The 17,495-nt window shown below is 39.0% G+C and overlaps 1 protein-coding gene across 1 annotated transcript; it reads left to right on the forward strand.

The window, feature by feature from the left end:
• The first annotated feature begins 9 nt into the window (after nt 1-9).
• On the forward strand, nt 10-16,618 carry LOC126817259 (tyrosine-protein kinase SRK3). Its single transcript, XM_050544071.2, has 11 exons — nt 10-181; nt 1,536-1,657; nt 3,926-4,040; nt 5,197-5,301; nt 6,014-6,105; nt 6,757-6,921; nt 9,424-9,570; nt 10,956-11,209; nt 12,203-12,359; nt 13,322-13,453; nt 15,113-16,618. The coding sequence occupies exons 2-11, from the start codon at nt 1,537-1,539 to the stop codon at nt 15,340-15,342; spliced, it is 1,518 nt and encodes a 505-aa protein (XP_050400028.1). The 5' UTR covers nt 10-181; nt 1,536; the 3' UTR covers nt 15,343-16,618.
• The last annotated feature ends 877 nt before the right edge of the window (nt 16,619-17,495 follow it).

Genomic DNA, 17,495 nt, shown 5'->3' on the forward strand with positions numbered 1-17,495 from the left:
CAAAAACACCAACCCGGCAGTAAATAACCACATTCGAATTAATATGCTAGTCTATTTCTAAGAATATAACATACGTATAAACCACTTATACTATTAAATAGAGCAGATGTATACAAGGTCAGTTCAATATTTACTGTCTACAGATTATCAAGTGATATTTATATGCTGAACTTTCAATAATGTAAGTTTGTTTTTCGTTTTTATTAATTCTAAACATATCTATCTGTCTTCCTTTTAATTGGAGCCTGTGACTAGGCCATAACTAGAATGTCTTGCCTGCAATACCTAAATTGATTTGTATGAAATGAAATCGGCTTTGGGGGAGGGGAGGTGGATGGTCGAATGGTTAACGCGTTGTCTGTCGATTCCCCGGTTGTATGTGACAAGGAGAAGGGTCGTCTGTCCAACCTCGTAGGTTTTCTCCGGGTCATCCAGTTTCCCCCCACTCACGAAGACCCCTAAGCGTACGCGAATTATTGAAATAAAATTGAACCATATCTTAGTCCCGAAATGAACTAGTTAGTGTCGCGTGGAAGTTAAACCCCTCCCCCTCCCCCCTCTCTCTCTTTTGACTAATGCCCAGTGACGGGTGCACATGAAAAGAGACTGGACTATTCTACTTAAAAGGCCCATCCCAACCCTCCATTATCCCTATTAAGGAAAGTCGAGGATGGGTTAGATCAAGGGCGGATCCAGGTCGAACCCCCCCCCCCCTCAGCTACATAAATCTTTTTGTAAATCAACACTTTTTATGAGAAAAGTTTCTCGGCCGTTTGCTTTATCCTTTATCGTCAGATGTGGGACAGGATGGGCACTCAAAGCACGAGATAATGATATAGACATTATGTGATATCACATATAATGCTTTGCATCCATGAAATTGAATCACAATGTCAATGTTTTAATTCATAATGAAAATTGACGTCAAACGAGGTTTTGAATTTCTCTGTTTAAAAAGCTCAATGAGGAATAGAGGCCATGCGGGAGGGGGGAGATACATTGTCTCAGGAACCTGTCAAACCCCCTCCTGCAAAAATTCCTGGATCCGCCCCTGTAGATCTATTTGATAAGGCCAACTTAATTCAACTTTGGTCAAAGGTCACGAATTGTAACCAGGGATATCACTAATCCCAACCCTATCCCCAACCCTAACCCTCGACCTAGCCCTAATGCCAACCTACAATCTCGCCAACAATCACGTGCCTTAACCTTATTTACATCACAACGACCTTGACGAAAATTGAGCTGGCCTTAACAAATAGATTTAGGCGTGTTTATCTATTCTCAATCTAACATCCCTTTTCTTGGCATTGTAATACTAATAACGTAGCGTTTACTGTGAATAAATCTTACTGTAAATTTGACCTCATTTAATCCGGACCTGAATGTAATGAAATAAAGATAATAATTACGTCCATAATCAGTTTGGTTGTTTTTTTTGAGGGGGGGGGGGGGGGTAGTGGGGGAGGGGGGATATGTGGGTGCGTGTGTGTGTGTGATCTATTATTATCGGCTGTTGTTTTATATTATTTAAGCATGGGTAATAAAACGTGCTGTGTCCGACCACAGACCAAGTCAAGGGCTGTTGTCTATGACGTAAATGAGTCGCCAGCCGATCACAGTCAAAGAGAATTACCCCCCTTACCTAGTGAAGAAGGTTCGTAATTTTTAATCTTTTGACCATTCTACTTTTAAGCAAATACATGAAATGGGGTTCAACGTCCAATTGTTCTGCTCCGACTGGGTTAATGAAAACGGGCTTAAGCCAAATAGTGTGCTATGAGGGTAATCTATGAGGGTAATTTTGCCCTTATATCAAATTTCAACTGCCAAATATTCTTTTGCATGCACAGAACCTCGTTTTTCTTCCCATCCGAACAACTAAAATTGTCATTTGCCATGCACTCCGACAACGGAGCACCATACCACAAAATCCCACTGAACTTGCCCGGGACAACACAGGGATGGAACACAAAATTTAGAGGTTAGCGGGTCAACAGCTTACTCACTGGGCATCCGTGGATCACTTTAAGCAAAGAACACAATTTGGTAATAGAAATCTTTGAAGAGCCAAACTGAATATATCATTGATAAATAATTATACTATGAGTTTATTTATTTCAATATAGACACTTGTATCTACGCTACACTAATAATGTAGTAAAACTAAAAACAAGGACAGAGGCGGATCCAGCTACATAAAATGTTTTGTAAAACAACACTGTTACGACAAAAGGGACACGGTCGTGTGCTTGATCCTTTATCATCAGATGGTGGGATGGGATGGGCATTCTAAGCGTGTTAGATATTGATATAGACATAATGTGGTATCGCAATTAATGCTTTGCATCAATGAAATTGAATCACAATGTAATCCTATTAAAATTGACTCAAACGGGATGTTGGATTTCTCTCTATAAAAAGCTCAGTGTGTATGTGGGACATGGGGACGATGATGGCATCATGTATTGTTAACTGTCAAACAGAAATATTGCATACACCCTCCTACAAAAAGTCCCGGATCCACCCCTGGTGCATTATCAAATTTAGTGACAGTCAAAATGTTGAAGTGGAAGCCCTGATATAGATAATGCCAGTTATCTATGCACGTGTCATGAGTTTAATCTCATTTATGTTTGACACAGTCTGATTAAAACACAGATCCTATTTCGTTTCGTTTTTTATAGTTCAAAATTTCGTTTTACTTGTCTTTACTACACTAGGATCTGGAAGAGTTGTTATATTACTGGCGTTCTGGATGAAGTGAAGGATAAGCCAATGAAACAGTCTGTTACGGCGATTTCTTGGCGTGCTATGCACGAAACTATGGATAAACCACTAGAAACGCCAAGGCTGATTGATTAATCAATGTCCGACGTCATAGGTCAAAAGTTGCTCGTACGACCCGTGACACGATCTTCGAGTACATCTTGTCAGATCTTCATGTAGTACAGGCCATCGAAATTATAAAAAAAAACGAAACGAAATATAAATGTGTATTTGAATCAGATTGTGTTTGACAAGAAGCATAACCGCCTGGTTAACCCCAGCCCCCCCCCCCCCATTCCCCGACTTCCTCATGTGGCAAATAAATCTTACCTAGCAATTGAATTATTAACAGAAAACTACACCATATGTGTTGAGTGTGCCGTAAACCATATGTTAGTCCCAACAAAACTTTCGTTACTCAGCCTCTGTTAGGTGTGCAATAAACCACGTGTTAGTCCCAACAAAACGAGCGTTACTTAGCCAGTGTTAGATGTGCAATAAATCATATGTTAGTCCCAACAAAACAACTCAATTAACTAGTCGGTGTTAGGTGTGCATTAAACCACATGTTAGTCCCAACAAAACTTTCGTTACCCAGCCTCTGTTATGTGTGCAATAAACCACGTGTTAGTCCCAACAAAACGAGCGTTACTTAGCCAGTGTTAGACGGGACTAAATACCAATTCCCCAGTACAACCAGTCGCCTAGCCCTCTGTCTGTCTGTCTGTCTCTCTCTCCCCCTCTCTCTCTCTCTCTCTCTCCCTCTCTCTCTCTCTCTTGGCCCACATAAACCAATTTATTTTATGATCAGTAGTGGAATACCGCGTTTTATCAGTGAAATAAAAGTGTTATTCCACTGGCTAAAGTAGTCCATGTTGTTTTTACCTAAAATGATTGTAAAATCATAAAATAAATAGAACATTTGTCGTTTTGTCGTGAATAACATATTTTATTTCATCTCTAAGCAAGAAAACGTTTATATTTTCACTCATGCTATACGCATTCGTGAAAATATAAGTTTTCTTGCTTCTCGATGAAATAAAATATGTTATTCACTCTAAAACGACAAATATCCTCTATTTATCTCTACTTTACCAATTGTTTCGCTATCATTTTTATTGTATCGTCCATTTTATCTTGAAATTGTTTATTATAGAACCAGTAAGAGAGCCATTTATGGTGAAAGCTTTATATGATTATCAGGGTGTTAATGTAGATGATTTAAAATTCAAGAAAGATGATAGGATGGAAATTGATTTAACAGTAACAGAGTAAGTTAACAAAACATATAATTAAATAACATAGTGGCATTAATAAACAGCGTGTGTGCTGATCATAAGGTCTATGCGTGACAAGGAGTTGGGTCGCCTGTGTAACCTCGTGGGTTTTCTCCGGGTCCTCTGGTTTCCTCCCACTGCTAAAGACCCATGTGCGCATGGGAATTATTGAAATAAAATGGAATCATATGTTAGTCCCGAAATGACCTAGTTGGGTCGCCTGTGTAACCTCGTGGGTTTTCTCCGGGTCCTCTGGTTTCCTCCCACTGCTAAAGACCCATGTGCCCATGCGAATTATTGAAATAAAATGGAATCATATGTTAGTCCCGAAATGACCTAGTTTGTGTCGAGTCGAGTGGACGTTAAACCCCCCCTCTCTCTCTCTCTCTCTCTCTCTCTCTCCAATAATCCCTAACGGTGATATCGATGAACATGAATAAATCTTAACTTCTGTGACATGAATAAATCTTTAATGAACCGTAATAGTGACGTCAATAAACACTACACTATTGTGGCTTAAATCCAATACTAAAATTATGTGCTATTATATCTTTATTTACCTCGTGAAGGCTACCTATTACTCTTTAAAATTAAACCTTTATATACCCATACCCCTTGCGATTTCTCGGGCCATTGCTTCAGGAAATGAAATGAAATGAAATGGGGTTTAACGTCCTACTGTTCTGCTCCTAACCTGGGCTAATGAAGACGGGCATACGCCATACAGTGTGCTATGAGAGAAATTTTGCCCGGACAGCGGCACTACGGCCTACTCTTATATCGAATTCCAACTGCCAAGGGATCTTTTACGTGCACGCCAATGTGTACACGGGACCTCGGTTTTTCGTCCCATCCGAACGACTAGACAGCTTTCCTTGTCAGCCCCTCCGTCCTGTTGCTTCAGGAATATGCATGAAGGCTACATGTAAAATAAACATATTACCCTTCACAATTAAACCTTTATATGCCCCACGAAGGCTACCTATTATCCGTTAAAATTAATCCAATCTCTAAAATGTTCAGCACGTCAAAATCTATATTTGTGCAAAAAGTTCCGCTTTTAACACAAATCCTACAATTCAACCATTTTTTGTCTCCTATCTGACGCACACTATGTGCTCGGTTAAACCCCTCTGCATTATATTTACAGTGAAACCGAAGATTGGTTGATGGCCATCCATTCAAAGAGTAAGAAAAGAGGCTATATACCCAGCAATTATGTTAGAAAAGATGATAATTCTATAGAAAGCCAAGAGTAAGTAGTCTTTGTTGTTTTATTTGTAAATTCTAAAATATATTGGTAAAACATGTCTTGCTAATTTAGAAAAGAAAATCTAAAAAAATTTAACCCCACTGTAATCATATATTTTTATATTTTAGATGGTGGAATGATAACAATATATATCTGAGATGGCGGTATTATAACAATATATTAAGATGGTGTAGTACTATAGGACTTGTTGTGCTTGTTTCTTGGTGATCGTAACAAGACTAAAGCATAAAATAGTTTCACAACTTTATTGCTAAGCTATAATGGCTTTGCAGGTTCCCCGTTCTCAATGAAAATGGCTGCTAGGAAATTCTTAATGCGTTCTGACCCAACTCGCTTCTACACCCTAATTTATACCCCCTAATTTCTGCAGGTCTTTGATAACCTTGACGTTAATTTCCAACCCATATATGGAATAAACCTCTTTATTTCCCACAACTAAGATAGGAGAAGTTACCTTATTTTTGTCTACCAACCATAGGTCAATAAACAGCCAGAATATGGTGGATATTTTGACAATGATTATGATTTAACCAAAATATCACTGGGTTTTTTTATGTATAACTATATATACACGTTCATTAACTCTATAGAAAGAGTGAAGTAAAAATTTTGCAAAGAACCAAAATTGTCTCAAGGACCAAAGTGTTACAATGGTGGTATGATAAACAATATATTTTATATTTTTATATTTTAGCTGGTGGTATGACATCGATCGTGAAACCGCAAACAGTATACTGATTCATCCATCTATTAAAATCGGAACGTTTATAGTCCGGAAATCGAGTGGTAAAAATTCTTGTATTTAGTTTATTTAATATTGTGAGTATTGTGAGGTGCCGGGTTCGATCCCGGAGTTGGCCGAGAAAGTTCAGCGGGATTTTTCGGATGTGACTCCCTTTGTGAGTGGTGCAAAACAATGCATAGTCGTTCGGATGTCCTGAAAAATCGAGGTTCCGTGTACACATTGACATGCACATAAAATAACCCTTGACAGTTGGAATTCGAAATAAATGTAGGCCGTAGTGCCGCTGTCAGCGCAAAATTTTCCCCTCATAGCACACTGCATAGCGTATGTCCGTCTTCATTAGCCCAGTCGGATTAGAACAGTAGGTCGTTACGACCCATTTCATGGGTTAGGCTTGGTCCAGGGTTTGGGTTAGGGTTGGGCCAGTCCTGTTTACATCTCCAGGCTTTGACGAAATCTGCATGTCCTAACCCTAACCCCTATACTTAACCCACATTTTATTTATATGACGTCCATCCATATTATGACGTCATATGTGTCTAAATGTGCAGGTCCGTCGCCGATCTAGCGTTCTCCCCGACGATCTTCGCACTAATGTAAAAGTTATTTAGGTATAGATTATTTTATCCAAATATATATATATATATATACAAGGCGTATAGTGTGAATAAATTATTTATTATCTGTTGTAGATTCTAAGAACTATGCATTAAGTGTGCTTACCCGTGAAGAGAATGGAGAACGTTATACCAAACAATATAGAATAGTTAAAGAGGTGGAGGGCGACGGGGACAAATATTATATATCTAAAACCATTAAATTCAGTTCATTGATGAAACTTGTAGAACATTACAAAGGTACCAGTAGTTCTCTACCCAATTTTTTATTTTGTTTTCAGCTTTGCCTGTAATTTCTCTATCGACAAAAGAATCGAGTCTGAAGGGGGTGGGGGGAGGAAATGGGGTTTAATGTCCACTCGACACAAACTAGGTAATTTCGGGAGTAACATATAGTTCGTGGATCTTTAGCCTTTGGGGTGGGGAGGGGGGCCCGGAGAAGACCCACTGGTAAATTGCATAGGGACTGAAATTAACTTTTCTGTGAAGAGTTCCACATTTAGCGTGCTTGGCACGGTTCCCGGTTATTTTAGAGTAATGTAAACAGATCAATTTCTTGATATTTATCGCGGCCTGGTGCCGTGCTGAGGACAGCACGCTTATTGCGGCCAAGTGTAAACGGGACTTATGTTTTCAATAGGCCAGAGCTGGCCTAAACCTTTAAGCAAACTAACCACATGATCCACATGCTGCACATGCCTTGGTCCAAAGGGGTTAAGGGGGCACCGCAGAGTTTCGACTGTGTAACAAATATTTAATTTAATCAAACATACATTTTGCAAGAGCTAAATCTACCTATTGCAGGTCTTTCTTTAGGCCTGAAATGTTATCTAAATTATTAATTAGATATTAATTAGCATATCCAGACCATAATCAACTCTCGATGTCATCGCTAGCCTGCGATATTTCCTGGATTAGAATCCGATTTGCTGCTCAACTTTCATTCATAATTAAATCATGAAATGGATAATCGAGACTGTGTTTTTTTATCGTACCGACTTCAGTAATGATGATCGAGGCTAGGCCGAAAATTCAATCGCTACATTCCCGGTTCAGAGGGGATCAATTTGACTGAAATTTTCAGCAAATTCCCCTTACATTATCTAGTTTTTAACAATTATAGTGAGAACTGCCAACTCTTTATCTAATCTCCCATAATGTTTCTTTAAGACTTTTAAATAGAGTTTCATGGTTTTTGTCTTTTCTTACTGTTGTCTGCTTTGTCTCAATTAATAATGACGTATATAAACCTCATTTTGAGAAATGCAAATTTATTTTGTGGTTTATAATCCACAATTATATATATATAAACCATTATAAACCACAATTATACATATATAAACCATTATAAACCACAATTATATATATATATATAAACCATTATAAACCACAATTATACATATATAAACCATTATAAACCACAATTATACATATATAAACCATTATAAACCACAATTATATATATATAAACCATTATAAACCACAATTATACATATATAAACCATTATAAACCACAATTATATATATATATATAAACCATTATAAACCACAATTATACATATATAAACCATTATAAACCACAAAATAAATTGTTCAAAATGCCTAGGGTCTCCATGGGTGTTAATCCGGCCCTGCAAAATGCCTAGGGTCTCTATGGGTGTTCATCCGGCCCTGCAAATTGCCTAGGGTCTCTATGGGTGTTAATCCGGCCCTGCAAATTGCCTAGGGTCTCTATGGGTGTTAATCATACGAAATTTACACATCACTTTTTTTAAAAAAAAACATTATGTAAGATTACGATAAGAAGCTGGCGGTTCTTGCTATAATAGTTAAAAAAAATACAAAATGAATATATTGAATATTTTAGTCAAATTACTCTATTCTGTGCGAAGTTATCAGGGTTTCAAGTTTTGACAAAAGATTTATTATAAAATATTATTATTAACATTTAAATCAATAAATGGCACCGCTCCAGATTACATATCCGATCTACTTGTCAAACCACAACACTCTCGAACTCTGCGATCGAATGAAAAAACCTCCTTGTCGTACCAAAAGTGAATCTCCAAATGTGTAGACGTTCTTTTAGATATGCTTCATCTGTATTATGGAACTCGATCGATCCTAATCATCCTCTTAAAAACTCCAAATCAACTGACATTTTCAAACGTAGACTTAAAACATATCTGTTCCAGTTGCACTTTGGTACCGAAGATCCATCATAAACTTTGCAAGCGCACCAGGGACCTTGTTACTATGGTGTTTGTGCGCGATATAAATTTCCGTATTATTATTATTATTATTATTATTATAATTATTATTATTATGGTAGCAATGTTAATTGACAATCCAGACACCAAGTCTCAATTATCTGTTTTATTGGAGCCATCCGATATCAACTTAATCAAATTAATTTTTAAATATTTAGGTCAAAGGGGTTGGATGACCGAAAGGTTAGCGCGTCTGCTCTATGTAATAAGGTCTGTCATTGAGTCAACGGGCGTGATTTGGATTCCCCAGTTGTACGTGATAAGGAGTCTGGTCGCCTATCCAACCACTTGAGGTTTCTCCGGTTCCTCCGGTTTTCTGCCACTGCTAATTAAGTACCCCTACAAAATGTTGAAATAAAATTGAACCATATGTGAGTCCCGAAATGACCTAGTTTGTGTCGAGTGGGCGTATTCCTGTCTTGATGCAAGTAGGCCGCTAATCCCATTTCATGTTATATTTTGTATGTTTCAGGGGGAGGTTTGTGTTGTGCGTTATCAGTAGCTTGTCCCAAGATCCGGCCGACAACGGTACCACCATTCAGAGAACTAGAAGTTCATGCAAGCAGCCTTGAATTCAAGGAAAAATTAGGACAAGGTTATTTCGGTGAAGTTTACAAAGGTATTTATTTATTTATTCATATCAACATATATAACACTTTCTTTCAATTTAATAGTCCTTTGTCAGTGGTGCAGGACGGAGGGCCTGACAAGGACAGCTGTCTAGTTGTTCGGATGGGACGAAAAACGGAGGTCCCGTGTACACATTAGCGTGAATGTAAAATATCCCTAAACAGTTTGAATTCGATATAAGAGTAGGCCGTAGTGCCGCTGTCCGGGCAAAATTTCACTCATGGTTCACTGTATGGCGTATGCCACTCTTCATTAGCCCAGTTCGGAGCAGAACAGTAGGACGTTAAACTCCATTTCATTTCAATTCATTTCAGTTTGATTGTAGGTTTCAAACTTTCAAGATCCGTGTGTAAAAATGACCTCATAATTCTTAGCTAACCCGACAATTCCAAACTTTTGTCACCGAAAACATTCCTCGACATTTTACAAGCTGGTTTTCCGTTGTCAATGGTGGGGTGGTGCTTGTAACTAAAATACACTAGATCGTTCGGAAGGGACGAAAACCCAAATCCATCGGCGTACTGCTTGGCGTAAGAGCAAAGAAACCGTTGACATTTCGAATTCGATGAACAGAAATCAGAAACGCTTAATTTCTCCATTAACTCGATTTGTATGTCGGTCGTCATTATTCCAGTTGGTATAGAAATGTAGATCGTTTTAACAATAAACCCCATTAGATGTTATTCCCATTGCCCAATTAATTGCTGGATTGATCGATAATTGAGCTACCAAATCTTTGTGGTGAATGTTTACAGATAGTGGGCCTTAAATCTGGATCTTCTTGTAGGTAGTGGACCTTTAATCTAGATTGTCTTGTAGGTAGTGGACCTTTAATCTAGATTTGCTTGTAGGTAGTGGACCTTTAATCTAGATTTGCTTGTAGGTAGTAGACCTTTAGGAATTACACCTTTCATTTATATTTTCTTGTAGCAATTGTACTTTAGATTTTCTTGTAGAACCATTCCCTGCATTGGGTTGGCTTTTCGTTAAACACAGCTCCCCCCCCCCTCTCTCTCTCCCCCCCCTCTCTCTCTCTCCCCCCCCCTCTCTCTCTCTCTCTCTCTCTCCCCCCCTCTCTCTCTCTCTCTCTCTCTCTCTCTCTTCCTGGAATACATACTGTATCTGTGTCTGGGGTATAATTGACATGTTAAACACAGCTCCCCCCCCCTCTCCCTCTCTCTCTCTCCCTGGAATACATACTGTATCTGTGTCTGGGGTATAATTGACCTGTTAAACACAGCTCCCCCCCCCTCTCCCTCTCTCTCTCTCTCTCTCTCCCTGGAATACATACTGTATCTGTGTCTGGGGTATAATTGACCTGTATGAAAGTTTTTGTTTATTTTATTACTCATATTATTTGTTGTATATTTTTAGGCCGATACAGAAAGATAAAAGATGTAGCCATCAAAACCCTTAAACCTGATAAAATGCCCGAGAAAAAATTTCTAGAAGAAGCTAAATTGATGCACGAATTGTACCATCCTAAATTAGTGACGTTGTTGGCCATCTGTCTGGAGCCTTTAATGATTGTTGCCGAATTCATGCCGAATGGTTCTCTCTTAAGTTATTTACGTAGTGACAGTAGAAAAGAGCTCACATTTGATGATCTTACATATTTTGCATCTCAGGTCAGTATTAGAAGTTTTTCCTCGTCAGTGATTTTCCGGCGTGGTTTCCCCTTGTCAGTAATGCAGGACAGGTGGGCTGACAAGGACAGCTGTCTAGTCCTTCGGATGAGACGAAAAACCGAGGTCCCGTGTATATATTGGAATGCACGTAAAAGATCCCCTGGCAGTTGGAATTCGATATAAGAGTAGGCGATCGTGCCGCTGCCCGGGCAAAATTTCCCTCATAGCACACTGTATGGCTTATGCCCGTCTTCATTAGCCCAGTTTAGGAGCAGAACAGTAGGACGTTAAACCCCAATTCATTTCATTTCATTTCCTCGTCAGTGCTTCCATCTTACACTGTACAACTGAACATCCTTGGAAGCTGTCAGCACATAACCTAATATCATTAATATACAGATCGATATTTCGGTTCGTTTTTTTTATACTTTCGATGGCCTACACTACATTTAGATCTGACCGGTTGTACTGAAAGGTCGCGTCAGGGGTCGTACGCGCGGCCTTTGACCCTAGAACGTCAGACATTGATTAATCAATCGGCGTTGACGTTTCTAGTGGTTTACAGACCGTTTCATTGGCTAATCCCTCAATTTAAAGGACAATATTGGTGTCAGTCATTATCACATATGCGATAGAACTAATTAAACACGTTCCAAATATAATTTTAACACAGAGATCATAGCTACGATAGCTGAGTAATACAGGTTTCCTGAATCGGAAGTGACGAACGCCAAAGGAAAACACGAGCCATCCTCTATATAACTGACTGAAGTGACGAGTGATAACAGATACATGGGCGAACTTCTGCTCACTAATAATTCCTTCGAAGACCAAAAGTTGTTCAGTATAATCATTTTGCATGATCTAATTTTTGAACTATTATTGTAAGAACGATCTAGTTCTTTATCTAAATCTTACATAATGTATTTTAACAAAGTTTGGGGGTGGTTGGTTGTTTTATATTGATAACAATATTACAACTTGATTCCATAGATAGCTCAAGGAATGGCCTTTCTGGAATCAAAGAATTTTATTCACCGGGATTTACGAGCTGATAATATATTGGTTGGTGAAAACAATGAAGTGAAAGTTGCAGATTTTGGTTTAGCTAAATGTTTGGAAGATAAGGGGTCAACGTGCAACTCAGACGGTATGTGATTCTATTATAATTGTTGACCTAGTATTGTAGAGTGTCGCGCTTAGATCGCTAGCTGGTCAATCACCTTTGCTTTAGCTCACGGATGTCGTTTCAAAGGCTTGGAGATAGAGGCGCCGTCTTAATCTTGTAGTTTACTCCTGGGCGAGCTTCGGGTGTAGACTACAGTCTGAACCAGCATCCGAACGCAAATGGCCCGGGAGAGAGAGAGAAATTGGGCTTAACGTCCACTCGACAGAGACTAGGTCATTTCGGGACTAACATATGATTTAATTTTATTTCAATAATTCGCTGTCGCGTAGGGGTCTTTAGCAGTCGGAGGAAACCGGAGGACCTGCAGAAAACCCACGTGGTTGTACAGGCCACAAATGGCCCGGACCATTGACTATTCAATATGGCGGCGCCAATGTCAATTGTTCCGCCTATTTACTCATATATTTGCGTCATTAAGTGTGCTGTGAGTAAGACAATGGTCGTCTGAAGTGTGCTGTGAGTAAGACAATGGGCGTTATGAAGTGTACTGTGAGTAAGACAATGGGCGTTATGAAGTGTGCTGCCAGTAAGACAATGGTCGTCATGACGTGTGCTGTGAGTAAGACAATGGGCGTTATGAAGTGTACTGTGAGTAAGACAATGAGCGTTATGAAGTGTGCTGCCAGTAAGACAATGGTCGTCATGACGTGTGCTGTGAGTATGACAATGGGTGTCATGACCTGTTTTGTGTGTATGACAATGGGCGTCATGAAGTGTGCTGCGAGTATGACAATGGGCGTCATGAAGTTTGCTGTGAATATGACACGGAAAGTTTGTCCGGAAGGCTACTGTTCATTTAATACCAACTGTTAAGGGTATCTCCACTGACAAGGAGTAACCACGCTCAATAATCCGGAGGAACCCTTTCTCGGCCAACACGCATCATGATAAATTGATATTGTATTACATATTTGTTATTTTAGATGCGAAGTTTCCAATCAAATGGACGGCACCAGAGGCTTTTCGGAGACGAGAATTTAGTGTCAAATCAGATGTCTGGTCATTTGGTGTAGTGTTGTATGAATTAATCACTTTTGGTCGCCAGCTATATATAGGTTAGTATATTCACGAACCATGCTACATCTATTAAAGATGCATTAGGTAAATGAAATGAAATGGGGTTTAACGTCCTACTGTTGTACTTCGAACTGGACTAATGAAGACGGGCATACGCCATACAGTGTGCTATGAAGGAACTTTTGCCTGGACAGTAGCACTACGGCCTACTCTTATATCGAATTCCAAGTGTCAAGGGATCTTTTACGTGCACCCCAATGTGTACACGGGACCTCGGTTTTTGTCCCATTCGAACGACTAGACAGCTGTCCTTGTCAGGCCCTTCGTGCATTAGGTAAGATCTTTCGTCGACCTCAAATGTTATAGAAAGCATTAATCTGACATTTATTCATGCACAAGCCAAGTCCATAATCAACTCTGTAGATCATCATATGGTTTTCATTTCTAGCGGATTTAAACACGATTACCAGTTAATAATTTAATTTAAAAATGGATAATCGAGACTTTGTTTATTATTGTAACATAGGTAGCAATGACAATCTAGACTACATTATTCTTGAAACGGCTACTGTCAGCTCTCTATCCCAATCTTACATAATGTACCTTTAAAGTAGCTAATTCTTTAACTCAATATCATCCAAAGTTTTCGACATTGAAAACACGAATTATTTGTCAATTTAAATCAACACTGATGTTGTGATCTTACCGGGAAAGGATGGGCGTCTGATATCCAATATTTAAGACAAAATAAACATTTAAACATTGGTACACGAATCCTGTACCTCTAATGTGTTTCATCGCCATTTGTAACAAGGGACTCGAAGAACAAGGCTAGACATATTCCACGAGTCATGTCAAACGGTGACCCCATATTCTTACCCGGAGAGCATGCTCAATGAATACTATCGGTGTAGAATGGAATAACCAGACGCTAGAGATTGCTATTCAACTTCAATGAGATACTTCACAAAATCCTCTGTCGATTGAGACTTCATACGTATTTCACCGAACATAAATGCTTTGAAAAAAAAAACCGGAAAGAATTGAATGTAAGTCGGTTTATGTACATTCATATTATATTATTATATCCGTTTCGACCGATTTGTTTCAGTTTCTAGGTCCCAAATATTAGCGATTTAGCTCCTTTAAGCCGTGTTTGACAGAAACGAGTTTGAATCTTCTGTTAGTTTTCTCTCTGGTTGAAACTATGAAACGTCCTGGAGGGGTCCTGGTAAGGAACAGCGTATAGTAGTTCCGATGGGAACCAGATCCCGTGAACACATTGACGTGCACGTAAAAGAATCCTTGACAGTTGGAATTCGATATAAGAGTAGGCCGTAGTGCCTCTGTTCGGACATGATTTCCCTCATAGCACGCTGTATGGCGAATGCCCGTCTTCATTAGCCCAGTTGATGCAGAACTGTGGACGTTAAACCCCATTCCATTTTCCATGCAGTGCTCTCTGAGGTAAAAATGGTCCGTCTTTTCAAGTACATGTACGTACCGGAAGCGTGGATTTGCGAGCAAGGCTGACCAATAAATAACGGTCAGATTCAGAGGGTAAATGTCGCCAGGGACCAATCATGGAACGCGCAATTTTCGATTATAGTGCGTGACACCAACGCGAATGCCAATTTTTGAAATAAAAATTTACCATATGTTAGTCCCGAAATGACCTCCTTTCTCCCTCTCTTTAGGTTCAAATGGAAAAGAGGTAATGGCGAAAGTGGAATTGGGTTACAGACTTCCTAAACCAGGCCCACCAACTATGTGTACTGATGCATATTATGGTATAATTATATCATGTTGGAACGAAGAACCGGCAGATCGACCAACATTTCAATTCCTTTTTAATCTCTTTTCTGATTATAAGGTTTCGACTGAGAAAGCCTACCAACCCCCGGAGGTGAAGGAACAAGACGAGTAACATCAGATAAACACGTCACTCATCCCGGTTTCATTCCCTATAAATCTACAATTATTACTAAAATAATTAACTTACAAGCCTTTTCTAAATTATTCGGGTTGGATGGCCGAATGATTTAACGCGTGCGCGTTAGCTTACAAGGTCTGTCGTTATTGTTATTATTATTATCGTTTCATTATATAGCGCTACATTTTATATCAAAACCGCTTCACAAAAACAAGATTAATCATGATACTATTCGAAAAGATTAGTTTTCAATTTACGTTTATATATTATAATACGAATTGGATTGTCTAATGGTCACAGTAAGATAATTCAAGAGTTTGACAGAACTACCGTGGTAGGATAGTTGACTAACTGGTATGTTATATTTTGGGATAGAAAGGTGAGCCCTGTCATCGACTCGTCTTGATTAGATTATCTTTCTATAATATTTACCTAATCAATCAAATCATCTTAAGGTGAAAAATTAATTATTCCTAATCAACAAATATGCCTGATCTCAAATTGGAGCTAAAAACGATGTATAATACATAACTTGGCTGTACACCATGTATAATACAGAACATAGTGTACACGATGTATAATATACATTTTACTGTGCATAATGTACATATGTATATTTAATAAATTGATGTGTATTCTATAAAATGAAATGAAATGGGGTTTAACGTCCTACTGTTCTGCTCCTATGCTGGGCTAATGAAGACGGGCATACGCCATACAGTGTGCTATGAGGAAAATTTTGCCCGGGCAGCGACTATCGCCTACTCTTATATCGAATTCCAACTGCCAAGGGATCTTTTACGTGCATTCTAATGTATACACGGGACCTCGGTTTTCCGTCCCATCCGAACGACTAGACAGCTGTCCTTGTCAGCCCCTCCGTCCTGCATCACTGACAATGAACTTTCTCGGCCAATGCAGGGATCGTGTATTCTATAATTCCGGGTACACAATGTTTATGTATAATAGGGGGGTTGGATGGCTGAATGGTTAGCGTGCGCATGCTGTATCATAAAGTCTGTCATTAAGTCGACTGGCGTGGTTTCAAATCCCCGGTTGTATGTGACAAGGAGAAGGGTCGCCTATCCAACCTCGTGGGTTTTCTCTGGGTCCTCCAGTTTCCTCCCACTGCTAAAGACCCCTACGCGGAAGCGAATTATTGAAATAAAATTAAACCATATGTTAGTCCCGAAATGACCTAGTTTGTGTCGAGTGGACGTTAAACCCCATTTCTCTCTCTCTCTCTTATGTATAATATCCATTGACTTGATGTATATCCAATGACTTGATGTATATCCAATATCCAATGACTTGATGTATATCCAATGACTTGATGTATATTCAATAACTTGATGTATATTCAATAACTTGATGTATATTCAATGACTTGATGTATATTCAATGACTTGATGTATATCCAATGACTTGATGTATATTCAATAACTTGATGTATATTCAATAACTTGGTGTATATTCAATAACTTGATGTATATCCAATAACTTGGTGTACACATTGAGATAGAGAGAGAGAAATGTGGTTTAACGTCCACTCGACACAAACTAGGTCATTTCGGGACTAACATTTGGTTTAATTTTATGAAATAAAATATGTTATTCACGACAAAACGACAAATGTTCTATTTATTTTATGATTTTACAATCATTTTAGGTAAAAACAACTAGCCGGTGGAATAACACTTTTATTTCACTGATAAAATGCGGTATTCCACTACTGATCATAAAATAAATAGATATATTAACTTGATACATTATTACCATTATCATCAATAGTTGTTTTTATATGATCAGTGCAGGACAGAGGGACAGCTGTCTAGTTGTTCGGATGGGACGAAAACCCGTGGTTCCGTGTACACATTGGCGTGCATATAAAAGATCCCCTGGCCGTTGGAATTCGATATAAGAGTAGGCCTTAGTGCCGCTGCCCGGACAAAATTTCCCTCATAGCACATTGTATGGCGTATGCCCGTCTTCATTAGCCCAGTCGGAGCTAAACAGTAGGAAGTTAAACCCTATTGCCATTCCTTAAAGACGCATTATGTAGTAGTTATTAGCACCCTTTCCTCGGTGTATCGGTGAATATCAGGACAGTTTTGGTCGAGGGGCCCAGCCGAGGCGGCCCCCGACCA

Source organism: Patella vulgata, chromosome 4, assembly GCF_932274485.2.
Source record: "Patella vulgata chromosome 4, xgPatVulg1.2, whole genome shotgun sequence".
NCBI lineage: Eukaryota > Metazoa > Mollusca > Gastropoda > Patellidae > Patella > Patella vulgata.

Excerpts from the sequence above, each read along its gene's own strand:
- LOC126817259 (XM_050544071.2), top strand. The coding sequence starts at position 1,537 with ATGGGTAATAAAACGTGCTGTGTCCGACCACAGACCAAGTCAAGGGCT. Across the intron at positions 6,922-9,423 it reads ACTTGTAGAACATTACAAAG|GGGGAGGTTTGTGTTGTGCG; the intron begins GTACCAGTAGTT and ends TGTATGTTTCAG. Across the intron at positions 11,210-12,202 it reads TTACATATTTTGCATCTCAG|ATAGCTCAAGGAATGGCCTT; the intron begins GTCAGTATTAGA and ends TTGATTCCATAG.